Raw genomic sequence first — 14,072 nt, forward strand, 5'->3', positions numbered from 1 at the left:
GCTTGGTGTGGTCTGCACATCCTGGTAAGCCCAGCTATGGCTTGTTCTCACTGCGCAAATGGGAAGGCTCTCAACTTCCTTTGCTCCTCACTTTTATGCCCATGCCATACAAGGGTGGGGAACCTCTGGCCCAAAGTTGGTTTGCCAGGTGTCTCCTATTGGTCTGCAGGTCCACTTAAATCAGGCATAGGAAACCTCTGGTCCTCAGATGCTGTTGGACATCAACTTACATCAGCTCCAGCCGAGTGGCCAATGGTCAGGGATGTTTGAAGCTGTAAGTTCAGGGACATCTGCAGAGCCACAGGTGCCTCATCCCAGTGGTAAACCATAGACAGTGGCATGCAAGCCAGATTTTTGCCTCGAATTTTTGCTGTATTTGTTAGGGGGGCTTTGTAATGATGGTGTAGGATTAATAATACAACTGCTAAATTATGAGTGTTAACGCATCTGTTGGACAAATAAGTATTTAAATCCAAAATAAAAGATTTGGGAAAGAGCAGGTAGGAAGAGTCATAGTTAAGAAAATCCATTTTTATTAATTTTTTTCCAAAAATTATTACAAAAGGAAAGTGGTTACAAATTATTTAAGTTATCCAGTGCAACATGGAAGCACCCTCTAAAGTTCCAACTAAAGTTCACAGGAATCTCCTACACCTGAAGTTAGCAGCTGCAATGTGCTTGGCCCCCGAAAGTGACACCAACTTACACCATGTAAATGTAGCCAGTAGGGAGATGAACTGCAGACTCCAAAGGAACAGAAAACAGGTCCTCCAAACTACAAGGTGCAAAATCAGGACAAGACACAAACATATATACAAAACCCAAAATATATATACATTAAATAGTTGTGTTTAGGTACCATGATTTTCAGATGGATTTATTTTTTTCACTGACTTTAAATATTTATGGAAACAAACGAAAGGATTTCTCAATTTGTAAAAGGTTATTCCTCAAGTTATGTTTTTTGTTCCTTGCCTTTTGGAGAAAACATCACATTATAAGGCTGTCTTCTTTTAGGACGCTGGCAGGGAGCAAGATCCTCTTTTATGTAACCTAAAAAAAAAAGAAAAAAGAAAAAAGACACAACGAAATTTCAACACATGATTTGGGCAAGAGAAAGCACTATCAAACAGAGCTGGGAGAAATTCCTGCTTATTTCAGTGTTAAGTGGCTTTTAAAATTTTTATATTAAAAATTGTAAAAAAGTGTCCATACGAAAAGTCTAATGTTAGAAGCAATATACAGTGGTACCTCGGGCTAAGAACTTAATTTGTTCTGGAGGTCTGTTCTTAACCTGAAACTGTTCTTAACCTGAAGCACCACTTTAGCTGCCGCCACGCTGCCGTTGTGCGATTTCTGTTTTCACCCTGAAGCAAAGTTCTTAACCTGAGGTACTATTTCTGGGTTAGCGGAGTCTGTAACATGCAGTGTATGCAACCTGAAGCGTATGTAACCCAAGGTACCACTGTAATCATTACCATTTCCTAAAAAATAGTGGAGAAATGTTAGCTTGGGTAGTACAGCCTAAGACTCTTAATCTCAGGGTTGTGGCTTCAAGCCACATTTTGGGTGAAAGATTCCCGCACTGCAGGGGGCTGGACTAGATGACCCTTGTGGTCCCTTCCAACTCTACAATTCTACAATTCTATGATTCTGTTGAAAAGTTTTTCTTAAAAGTTTAAGGACTATTTTGAAAATAAGTTCAATGTTACTGAAGTTTCTCATTTCAGGATTCATACACATAAAATGGAAAGAATCTGTCCATTGTCTATGAAAAAACCTCTCCTCTTCCCCGAGGGGAGGTGTTGTGAGCGGAAATCGCTTCCTGCGCTTGCAGGGGGGGCATGGCCGGGCCCCTGCGTCACTGGAGTCCTGTGCCCGTGTCACGCACCCTAGCCAGTCAATCTGGCTGGCTGGGGTGTGTGGTTTAGCTGTTTAAAAATGGCCATGGGCACACAAGCACTGCCTTGTTGTTCTGGCTTCCTCGGATCACCTGCCTGCCCTCCCTCTAGGTTTTGCTTCTGCACCTGACCTTGCTATGGACTTCGGTTGGTCACCTTGGTTGTCCAAAGGGCCTGGTAGGAATTTTTTCTACTTGGCAGATTGGCACCAGCCACTTGGTTTTTCGCCTACCTCGTAGCAAATCGTCAGAACTTTGTAAGGTTTGGTGGTTAGGCATTGGAAAATGCGTTGTGTACTGGAGGGGAGGTTGTGGCCATCACCTACCCCTCCCCTTGAAGGGTATTCCGTTAAAGGAATTTGGCGGTCGTGGTTCCTGTCTGATGCCCAGGTGGTGGGCCAGGGCCATGTCATGACCCTCAGGTGACTCTAGGGGAAAGCTTCCAGTTGATTTGCATCAACAAGCTCCCCCTACAGGTTGTTAACCCTTGTGTGACTCCCTGCAGAGCGGGCAGGAGTCAAGTATAGTCTGTTCAGATCTAGTGCCTAAGCCAATACCACTTACATTCTGTAACCAATAAAGTTGTGGCCTTTTTTAGCCCATTAACCTAAAATGCTTGTGTCCATGTGTCTTATTTCATCACTAAGCGGGGAGCGGGTCCTCGACTCACAAATTTGTGAAATTATTTGCGCTCTTAACAATTTATCTGGTTAGAATACATTTCTTTTAAAAGTTTGTACTTGAAATAAGCTTCTGATCCAGGATTACAAAGAAGTATATTGGATTTCAGCCAGGAGTGATTAGGAAGCATATGCCTGTGGAACTACTGCAACCAAACTATTGTGGTCAGCATACCAAACAGTGTTATTTGGCGTTTTAAGCTTCTTAACCGCTATTGTGGCACAGCTTTTAGTTCCAGATGTAAGGGTAACTTTCTATGTTGAAACAGGGAAACAGTTTGCTAGCATAATATAGTGGTTACAAAAATAAGCTTAGAGTGGAGGTGTCCCTGGTTCATTTTTCACCACAGTAATGGACTGATTGGGCGACATAGGTTACTATCACTTCGACTCAGGCCTGTGTCTGCAATAGGGAGATAATAATATTGAGTCTACCAAGTAAATGTTTCTGAAAGTATGTTTGTAATGTACTTCCAACACTTAGGAAAAGTGCTAAATAAATTGAAAATATTATCACTTGCTATTATTATAAAGATTAATGAATGTATGTATTAATATTTAACAGGGTGCACAACTAATACATTTAAAACACTGATGAACTCTCATGAGACATGAATGATATTGCAAAAAACCCCAAAGACTACCAGTACAATCCACTGAAATAAATGACCACGCTCCCATTTATTTTAGCTGTCCTAGTTTAAGTTTCCATAGCACCCCAGCCAAGAAAATTATCTGGTACATACCTATGTCATACAAGCTGTCCTAGCTTTATTTATAAGAAATGTTTCTTTTGAGCAATAGTTTGACACACTGGGCACAATGCTGGTTATGCACCTGATGATAAAATCTTGCTTGGCTTAGGGTTTGAACATGGGTATATTGAACATGGATTCAGTTTCCCCTATTAGCAAAATCCAAGTGAGCCAACTGGTACTGGCAGTTCTCTGCAGAAAGTTTGTGGGAGGTCTGGGCTTTGGACATGGCATCCCTTGTACAGAACAGGAAAGACTCTACCTGTCCCAAACGAGTAATGCCTGAGTCTTGTCTAGTCTTCCTGCTAGTAAAACAGGTGACCTGAGCTCCAGAGACAGGACAAATTGGCTCCCTGCTGTTCCATCTCCTCACATAAAAATGTTAGTTCAATAAGTTGTTCCTTGTTGTGAAGTGCCACTGGCAGTGCAGAGTGAAAAAAGTTAGGCGCCTTTCTCAAGTACACCCACTTAAATAATGGCATTCTAAATACCGGTAACTAAGAGTAACTTTGTGCTTGAAAGGCTTCTAGCATAAAAACTCTAAACTAAACAAGAGGTATTTTATGAGGAAGCTGATGATCTCTAGATACTCTTTAAAAGGAAATGGGATTGATATAGTTTTTTTCATGGCTTCCTGCATATGAAAGCAGTATAGCACTAATCTACTGGGAGATCATTTAATGCCTGGATTGCATTCAGATAAAGAATGTGTGTACTGCAGCAACTAGAAACTGATTTAAGGAGGATTCCACCAATGAATACTACTTCTGATTACATATACAGTGGTAAACTATACAAAACATATTTTTTCTTGAATATTTATGTGCTGGGTTTCTTTTTCTTTTCCCCACCAAACTATTTCAAGTTGGTCACATTTGCACATCATGGTAAACCATGATTAATTGTTTACAACAGATGCACAGATGGCTCCTGTTTCATTGCCCCCATAGTGTGAACAAAAAAACTACAAAATCCCTGACTTAGCATTACATTTGAACCATTTGGCTTATGCAAACCAAACAGAAAGCAGGAAGTAAAGAACAAACCCTTCCTTCACACTGTGGTTTGACTGAAACAAATCAAACCATGATCTCCAGTTCAGATTCAACACTAAGCCAGGCATCATTGTTTAGTGCCAGGAAGGAGCCAAGCAGGTGTTGTTTATGTGTTCATAGCAAACTAGTAACTGGTTTACCATGAAGTGCAATGCAGCCATTGTTTCTCATTCTGAAACATCAACAATCCTAAGTTCTGTTAACAGGCAGGTGGGTAGCTAAGTAAAGGGAACACTTTGTTAAGTATTTGAAATACTTTAATAAATGTAAAAATAGTGGGAGGAATTCAACGTCACACTAAAACATGTTCCACCAATGCAAGCATTTCTGCTTGTCCAATGGAATGACCTCTCTCCTCCGTCCCACGTGCTGTTCTGGTTTTTCTCCCAAACCCTCTCAAAGCCAATTTTGACATACATGGGCAGGGGAGGGGGGAAAGCCCCTCTGTGCTAACAGGAGCCCTTGTATGGGCTCCTACTAGTGAAAGTACTTAGTTGAATCTGGCCCAGTTTCCCCCCAGTGGTAGTTCTGTAGGCTGGTACTGTAGATTCCTGTAATGTTCAATACAACCCAATTGGCTGATGAAACATTAATTTTAATATTTGTGAACTGCACTTTCATATAAACTATCTCAAGGCAGTATACAGACTAAAAACACAGTATTACAATAAAAACATCAAACGCAGCAGTTAGAGCTGGTTGGCAAAGAATCTCAGGTTTTAAAGTCCTGTCACAATTATATAGTTTTAAAAATATGTCTAAAAATGATCATGCCTGCCAAACCTGTATTAGCAAGGATCATGCCTGGCAAATTTGTGGCAAGGAGTTCCACAGGGCAGTGCCTATCCCACTAAAGACTCGGTCCCTGATAAAGGCCAGCTGAACCTCAGGGGTCTAGGCGACCACCAAAACAGCCCCATCAGAAGATCTCAACGATCAAGTCTGAATATGAAGAAGACAGATCTGTGTCTGTTAGTTGACTGTACCACCTTTTAAGCCACTATTTCACATACTTGCCTCTTTCAACACACTTCTGGGTGGATGGGAATCCGACTTCCCAGAAATTTTCTGGTGTATCAGGAGGAACATAGCGAGACCGATGCCTTGAACAGGCAGCTAACTTCTTTTCCCTCTCCTCTTCTGGAAAATCTGCATAGTACTAAAGAGATATTGCAGAAACTCAGTATTAAGAAATAACTCCTGAATCAGAATACCCAAAAAAGGTTCTCTTACTTATCCCCCCCCCAGCACTCTTGAAAGAAAGTGGTTTTCTAGCTCCATTTCAATCAAGGTTTAGGCCAGTGTTTGGCACAGAAACTGCTTTGGTTGATGACTTCTGTCAGAAGAGAGACAGGGATATGTGTCCCTATTAATTATCCTTGACCTCTCAGCAGCTTTTGATACCACCAACCATGGTATCCTTCTGGAGTGGCTGCCCGAGTTAGGGATAGGTGGTACTGCTTTGTGGTGGTTCCGATCCTGCTTGGATGGTAGTTTCCAGAGGGTGATGCTGGGTGAGTGTTTGGAAATTTCAGCTGGTGCAGAATTCAGCAGCATATTTCACCAATTCCGGCCTGACAGTGGTACAGTGTTACTCTTGTCCTTCCTGCTCCCCATTTCACCTCATGTCTATACTGATTCTAACAGGATAATATATTAATGTTCCTTTAGAATGGGATGTCTGTTGCCAGATTTTTATTTATTTTAGAATTTTAGAACAGGTGTGTTTTACAATCTTTTTCCTCTTTAAAAGTTTGGTACACCGTTTCCTGCTTCAGGGTATTGAGTCTAGGCGACCTTTAGCTTCTTTGCAGTTTGACAGTTCTAAGGTTCCGAAAACAATGTACAGTATATTCCCACTGACCTGAATAACAGCTACAAACTCACACATAAAGGCTCTCTAAGAAGGCTCCATAATACTTCAAGAGGGAGTACATTTACTCCCCTTTGCGTTTACTAAGATAATATGCTGTGCTTCAAGCCATGGTCCCTGTCAGAACTGTATGATACAGATATTGTGCAGTACCACATTGTCCATATGTATTCAGAAATCTCTTTCTTAAAGCTAAATTCTTGCTTCAGTTTAACTAGAAATCTAACAGCTTGCAAATTCCAAACACTGAGGAATCATAAAAATGGTCTAATATATAATGCCAAAAGGGGCATATCATGTAGGCAGTGAGTAGAAAATATCAGTTTCTGAAGAGCGGTGCTTAGAAAACGTGTGGGATTTTAAAGGCTGGTTTACACATTCAAGTTCTGGTGACTGAAGGGATGAAATGCATGGGCAAAACAAACATCACATACAACACATTCACATCACCTCCCATGCAGTGCTTATCCATGGAGTCAGTTCACACATTCAGCTGACCTAAGATTTTCTGCTGTGGTAATGGTGGGCCTTAAGGCCATTCCCTAAGTTTTCCCTACTTCTATCGACAAAGAAAAGAGGAAAGCAGAGGAACCTAACATCTATTTTTAAAAAATAATAATCTCAAGAAAGGGTTTAGGCAGAGTTCCACAGTGCCCTGCATTCTTTTCTTAGGATTTTATTTCATTTATGAAGCTTAGTGTACCAAAAAAGGTGCCTTTTGGGCAGGATTTTTTTTTAACCAAACAACACGAAACACTATCATATTTGCTGTACAAAATAATGAATGTAGTCAACCCATATGATAGCTCAGTTGGTAGAGCATGAGACTCTTAATCTCAGGGTCATAGGTTTGAGCCCCATGTTGGGTAAAAGATTCCTGCATCGCAGGGGGTTGGACTAAATGACCCTCGTGGTCCCTTCTAATTCTACAAATGCTATGATTCTGCCTCACATCCCATTATTTTGGTGCAATGCTACTGCTGAAATTCCACCTGCCTTTGTGAAAATAGTTAGCTTGGACTGCTTATATTAAAAGCCTCTTTCTGTAAGTGTTTTAAAATTCTGCCTTTATTCTGAACATTTCTTCATTATAAAAAATATTCCCCATGTGTTTCCAATCTCATAGTCACTGCTATGAGTAACTCACCAAAATCTAACAAGAGACAAGTTCTTAAAGAGAAGTCTTGCACTGTGCAGAGACAGGAAATTAAAATTGTTCACACACAGCTCTTGGCACAAGACACAGAGCTGCTTTTATGTCCCTTTCTTATTATTCTAGGCTTCTGGATTTCACATATTTTGGAACAAAATTAAGCTTCACAGTAGGCTATAGATTAAGCTATGTGCAATACAGAAAGGTATCGCAAAGTTTTTATTAAGTTTGTATTAAGCTCCTTATTTTTAAATATTTAATTTCAGAAACATACAGTTGAGTGTGTTTTTTTTTTAAAATGGGAAGAATAGATAAGAAAGATGGAAATACAAGTTAAAAACAGTAAATGGAATCTCTTACATAGTATAAGACTCATCTATGCTCCCAAACAAATTGTAGAATACATTAATGAATGAATTACATGTGCTCTTACAGCCAGAATGGATTTGATTTAAATCAAATTGATTTAAATCACTAGTCAGTAAGGCTTGATTTAAATCATTTTTACAGAAAGGTTCAACCTTGCTGGCATCCTCTTAATATTTACTACCAGAGGAAGGTTTCATTTTTGGAATAATAAATTTTCAGAGTAGTTTTTAGTTACATCAAAAATTACTGATTTGGTTATACTATCAGAAATACATAGATAAATATATAGATAATTATGAAATTATTGTTTATATCTGGACAACTTTTCTGATGTACTTGATTGGAAGGAGAAAAATAATCATTCACAGTGGTACCTCGCAAGATGAAAAGAATCCGTTCCGCGATTCTCTTCGTCTAGCGGTTTTTTCGTCTTGCGAAGCAACCCCATTAGCGGCTAAGCGGATTAGCGCTATTAGCGGTTTAGCGGCTATTAAAGGCTTAGCGGCTGAGCTGCTAAAAGGCTATTAGCGGCTTAGAAAAAGGGGGGGGGAAAGCGGGGGGGAAATGGCAAGACTCGCAAGACATTTTCGTCTTGCAAAGCAAGCCCATAGGGAAATTCGTCTTGCGAAGCACCTCCAAAACGGGAAACCCTTTCGTCTAGCGGGTTTTCCGTCTTGCGAGGCATTCGTCTTGCGGGCCACCACTGTACTTAATGAAAAGTCTTTGGACTATAATGTAACTTAAATAGAAAACTATCTTTAGAAAGATTTTTCCTCCAAAAGCATTTTATTTTAAAAATCCGATTAAAAAAATCTGATTTAAATTTAAAAATCCAATTTTTAAAATTTTTTTAAAAATCATTGATTTTTATCCACTCTGCTTACAGCATAATTAGATGAAATTTGTATCAAGTTATTTGATGCAATAACTTAAGACTGGGGAGAAATGCTTAAAGTAGAAAAGCAGTTTATAAATTATTAATATGTATTATTCCCTTGTGATGATAAACGGTCAATTTCAATCTTAGTATGGATTATTTTTTTTTAGATCCTAAAACTATGTAGGCAGTGTCTAGGGCTCTCTTCCAACTGCAGCCCTCACCCCATACGAATAGCAACTTCTGATGTCAGGGGATCCTCGGAAGCATGAGTTAAAAACTGAAAATCTCAAGTTGCAGGAGACCCTGTGCACCTATAGAAGTGTCCAGGAGATTTCACAGGCATTTTCAGTTTTAATCTATACTCTATTTTTGCACTGTTCAAAATCAGGAGTCTTTATTGCACTCTGTTATTTCCATTTCTTCCCAATACATATTATAGTCAAGCAGGTAGCTAAATATTCAAAAATAAGGGTCATGCATACCTTGGTTAAATGCACACTGCACCATTTCATCAGCTATGCTACAGATATATGTCTCTGTATATGAAATTCATGAGATACCTAATTTATTCAATTGAATAAACAGAATGAGGTTCATGATATCAAGGAAAAATAATTAACTTACAATTTCACATTCCTTACAAGTGTGTCCAGGTAATTTTTTCCTTTCTTCTTTTTTACGGACCACCTCAATGTGAGGAAAATCTAATACAGTGTTCCTTCTGGAAAGTAAACAGAAATTGCAAGATCTAAACAAGGTTGCAAATATTATTTTTTGCATAAGAAAACTATCATTTACTTATTTATTAACTGCCTTTTACCCTAAGATCCCAGGGTGAATTACAGCATTAAAGCACATTGTTATAAACAATTTTACAACTTAAAACTATTTAAGACAACTATGTTGGTTTAATGTTTCTTCAAGTTGCTTTAGCAATTTCGGTTTTGCTGTTGCTTTACGATTAATTATAAAACATACTTAAAATGGGATCTATAACTGCTGTGGCAGCTAACTTAAATATTGTACATCTGAATATTTTGCTACTTTTTATGTTTACTGCTTTTTTCATGTTTATATAACCAATGAGAGTTAAGAACAGATGGCCACCATAACTGTCATTCAAATCCTGACCACAGTATTATTTTAGGTATAATGGGCAAAGGCACAACATATCAGTGCAATCTACTAAATACTGTTACTCTTAATCTCTGTTCATCTTTAAAGGGTGCTGAACAATGGACAGAGAGGCTTGGAAGGAACGGTAAGGATCCCATGTTAATATAACTGACAGTAATGGAAGATATATCCCTATGTCTTTCATCTTCTTCATTCTCCACAAACTGGAAACAGGTACCGTATTTTTCGCACTATAGGACGCACTTTTCCACCTCCAAAAATGAAGGGGAAATGTGTGTGCGTCCTATGGTGCGAATGCAGGCTTTCGCTGAAGCCTGGAGAGCGAGAGGGGTCGGTGCGCACCGACCCCTCTAGCTCTCCAGGCTTCAGGAGAGCCCCACCGCCAGCCCCACAAGCTCGGGGGACAGCGGGAGAGGCGCAGCGCGCCCTTCCTGCTGTCCCCCGATTTGGCTAGAAGGCTGGCGACGGGGAGAAGCCTGCTCCTCCCCGTCGCCAGCCCCGCAAACTCGGGAGACAGCGGGAGAGGCGCAGCGCGCCGTCCCGCTGTCCCCCGACTTGGCTAGAAGGCTGGCGGGGGGGAGAAGCCTGCTCCTCCCCGTCGCCAGCCCTGCAAACTCGGGGGACAGCGGGAGAGGCGCAGCACGCGCTTCCCGCTGTCCCCCGACTTGGCTAGAAGGCTGGCGACGGGGAGAAGCCTGCTCCTCCCCGTCGCCAGCCCTGCAAACTTGGGAGACAGCGGGAGAGGCGCAGCGCGCCATCCCGCTGTCCCCCGACTTGGCTAGAAGGCTGGCGGGGGGGAGAAGCCTGCTCCTCCCCGTCGCCAGCCCTGCAAACTCGGGGGACAGCGGGAGAGGCGCAGCGCGCGCTTCCCGCTGTCCCCCGACTTGGCTAGAAGGCTGGTGGGGGGGAGAAGCCTGCTCCTCCCCGTCGCCAGCCCTGCAAACTCGGGAGACAGCGGGAGAGGCGCAGCGCGCCATCCTGCTGTCCCCCGACTTGGCTAGAAGGCTGGCGGGGGGGGAGAAGCCTGCTCCTCCCCGTCGCCAGCCCCGCAAACTCGGGGGACAGCGGGAGAGGCGCAGTGCGCGCTTCCCGCTATCCCCCGACTTGGCTAGAAGGCTGGCGGGGGGGAGAAGCCTGCTCCTCCCCATCGCCAGCCCCGCAAACTCGGGAGACAGCGGGAGAGGCGCAGCGCGCCATCCCGCTGTCCCCCGACTTGGCTAGAAGGCTGGCGAAGGGGAGAAGCCTGCTCCTCCCCGTCGCCAGCCCCGCAAACTCGGGGGACAGCGGGAGAGGCGCAGCGCGCCCTTCCTGCTGTCCCCCGACTTGGCTAGAAGGCTGGCGAAGGGGAGAAGCCTGCTCCTCCCCGTCGCCAGCCCCGCAAACTCGGGGGACAGCGGGAGAGGCGCAGCGCGCCATCCCGCTGTCTCCCGACATGGTTTGGAGGCTGGCGGAGGGCTTCCTCCTCCCCCAGCCCCGCAAGCTCCCAGAGCGATGCGAAAGCTGCGCGCAGCTTCGGCATGGCTCTGGGTCCCGTTTTGGGGGAGGGGGAAGCTCGGGCTTCCCCCGCCCCAGCCCCGCGCCTGGGGGGGGGAATAAATTTTTTCCCCTTTATTTCCCCCCCAAATCTCAGTGCGTCCTATGGACCGGTGCGTCCTATCGTGCGAAAAATACGGTATATGTTTAATCTACAATTAACTAAAATAAAGCAGTGCATTTTTACACTCAATTCACATTCTTTATGACTCTTCTCAAAGTTTACTTGATCTTTTTCAAACTATGACATCCCAGTTCTGCCATGTAATCACTTGAAGAAAAACAAGCGAATCATCTTTTTTTATACAGAAGAAGTCTGGTTGCCTTAAAGATGATTTTCACAAGCATATTGTATGTACCTTTCATCACTTTTATAATATGATTCCACAAAAGCCTTCTGTTTGGTTTTATCTTGTTTGTCTCCATGCCCTGAAAATATAGAACACGTCATCAATTTAAGGAAACGAACTTGGTCCCAGCCAACTACAATATAGATTTCTCAGTACTTGAAAACAATGATAATTTCCCTTGAACACCTAGATCTTTTAAAAGATAATGACTTGGTTTCGAATTAGCCCTCCTTGAATGGTAGGGCTCCTTCTCCTTAGAGGGATCTGGGATCTAGTAGACATTCCTGCTAGAGTACATGGGTGGTGCAGATTTTTTTGATAGGCTTCCCCTCCTTCTGCAACCCCCTATGCTGCCTCAAGCTGCTTTGGGAAGGTCCCTCAAACATTTGGGGCAGATGTCCATTGAAAGCGGAGAACTGTCACCTACTTCTAGCAGCAGGAACATCCCATTAGTGGAAGACCACTCACAAACAGCTCTCCTAACTGAGGTTCTGCTGGCAGGACCATCCATGGTTGAAATCCAATGTGCACTGAAAATAAAGCTGTAACTCAACCTCACCCAATGTTGGCAGTGAATTACAAGTCTTAAAACAAATACATACTCTGTAAGCTTTTCTTTACTGTTGACATTTCCTTCTTTTCTTCCTCTTCCGCCTGACAAGACTCCCTATTGTTACATCCTAGGGCATTGTCATCTTCTAGATAGGATTCATATTCTTCATATGATGTCCGATCAAATATTTCTGCAAAGGTGTCGTTTCTTCTTTTCTCTCCTTCGACAAATGTGAGCAACAATTATTACTAGCATTATTCTTGACACCTTGAGCTAAAAAGCAGCATGATCTATTTGAATATTTAGTAGCAGATGAATAAAACCAATCAGGTTCTAAAACTAGCTTTGTTATTTATTAACTTAAGGCATGCCATCTTGATTATCTGTATTAGAAAGATGGACCAACCCATGACTTAAATAGCTTCTTGGGAATTTCTGGTAAATACTAGAATACAGGAAGAGAATAATGACAATTGTAAATCTTCTTTCTTGGCATTGTTCAAATTTGTATCCTAAAAGGTGGGGTATAAATAGCTGTAACAAATAAGTTTCTTAAGAACCTGCAGGGTATTGGGAGTAGGGGGTCTTACCTTTAAATATGAACTGGCTGAGGGCTTTTCTTTCTTTTTTTAATAATCTTGCTGCCAGTTTAGGCTGTGACTTTGCTGCCCTCAGCAGCCTGGCAGGCTTCACTGCAACATTCTGATTGGGGCATTCCATCTCAAGAATGCCAAAAGGCTGCACAGAGCAGGCTAAAGGTGTTTTGTTGTGTGTGGGTTTGCTTTGTTTTTGCAAACTAAATAAATAAGAAATATCTTAAAGCACCTCAACTTCAAAGGTAAGAGCACCCACAATTTTTAGAATTCTCTTAACCCCAACTCACTAAAAACTTTTACAGAAGCCCCAGTTTTTAGTTATCATCGATAGTGGTGGCACCTGAATAATTAAGTGGACCTTAGTTATCCCAGATCCAAGTATTTAAAGGCTTTGATAGGGCAAGTCTAGCATGTTGAATTCTACCCTGAAATGAACTATTCACAAGTGAAAATAAAAAAAGAAGCAAGGTTATATGTACTGGTTATTACCTCTGAAAAGTAGACAAGCTACCATGTTCCAGGCCTGTTGTAGTTTCTGAACTGTCTTCCAGGATAGCTGAGCATATGGTACATTACAGCAGTACACTTGAGAAGCTACCAGACTGTACAGGACTCTAGTCATATAATTCACCTCCATAAAAGACACACAGCTACCAAGTTAGACAAAGCTCAAGAAACATACACCAGGCCGTAACTTACAACATTGCTTGGTCCAGAAGACTATAATAATGACTATGGTTCCTTATGGGAGAGTTATAAGGCTATAAAGCATGAAAAAAATACACGGCTTATTTTCAAGTCAAACATAAGCATTTTGAACCTTTGGACCCAACCAATTGTTCTATTGCCCTCATTTTCTAAGCTGTGCATTGTTGGAGTGGGGCTTATTCTTTTTATCTTTCCAGTGAACTGATGGACTGTTCATGCATTTTCCATCATCCTTTCTTAAATGCTAACCAGGGAATTCATCTTGGTACATGGGGCAGCCATGTGTGTGCCATACATCCCTATAAGCAAAGGAGCTTGTAATTGTTATATTCAGTTTTTCACTTATGTTATTAAAACAATCAAACAAAAATAACTTACTTGAACTGTTTACTTCTTTATGTTCTTGATTTTTCATTCTTACTAGAATACTATCACTGACATATGTATAGTCCATGTCTACAGTCTCTGCTTCAGTTCTTGTTTGGATCCCTTCCTTTTAGGCAACAGAGTCACAAAATAATTATGTAACA

The 14,072-nt window shown here is 41.8% G+C and overlaps 1 protein-coding gene across 8 annotated transcripts in view; it reads right to left on the reverse strand.

Moving 5' to 3' along the window:
• Nucleotides 1-516: 516 nt before the first annotated feature.
• Nucleotides 517-14,072, reverse strand: part of RBBP8 (RB binding protein 8, endonuclease) — a 42,416-nt gene continuing 28,860 nt past the window's right edge. For 7 of the 8 annotated variants that reach the window (XM_053396390.1, XM_053396389.1, XM_053396393.1 and 4 more), the window contains 6 exons: nt 13,921-14,035; nt 12,288-12,458; nt 11,695-11,764; nt 9,290-9,386; nt 5,404-5,549; nt 517-1,053 (listed from right to left, as the gene is read on the reverse strand). In XM_053396390.1, the coding sequence (XP_053252365.1) occupies nt 1,014-1,053; nt 5,404-5,549; nt 9,290-9,386; nt 11,695-11,764; nt 12,288-12,458; nt 13,921-14,035 (639 nt within the window). In that variant the 3' untranslated portion in view covers nt 517-1,013. The remainder of the gene's footprint in view (nt 1,054-5,403; nt 5,550-9,289; nt 9,387-11,694; nt 11,765-12,287; nt 12,459-13,920; nt 14,036-14,072) is intronic. The other variant, XM_053396396.1, reaches the window with a different exon arrangement.

Source organism: Podarcis raffonei, chromosome 7 (assembly GCF_027172205.1).
Source record: "Podarcis raffonei isolate rPodRaf1 chromosome 7, rPodRaf1.pri, whole genome shotgun sequence".
NCBI classification, from domain to species: Eukaryota; Metazoa; Chordata; class Lepidosauria; order Squamata; family Lacertidae; genus Podarcis; species Podarcis raffonei.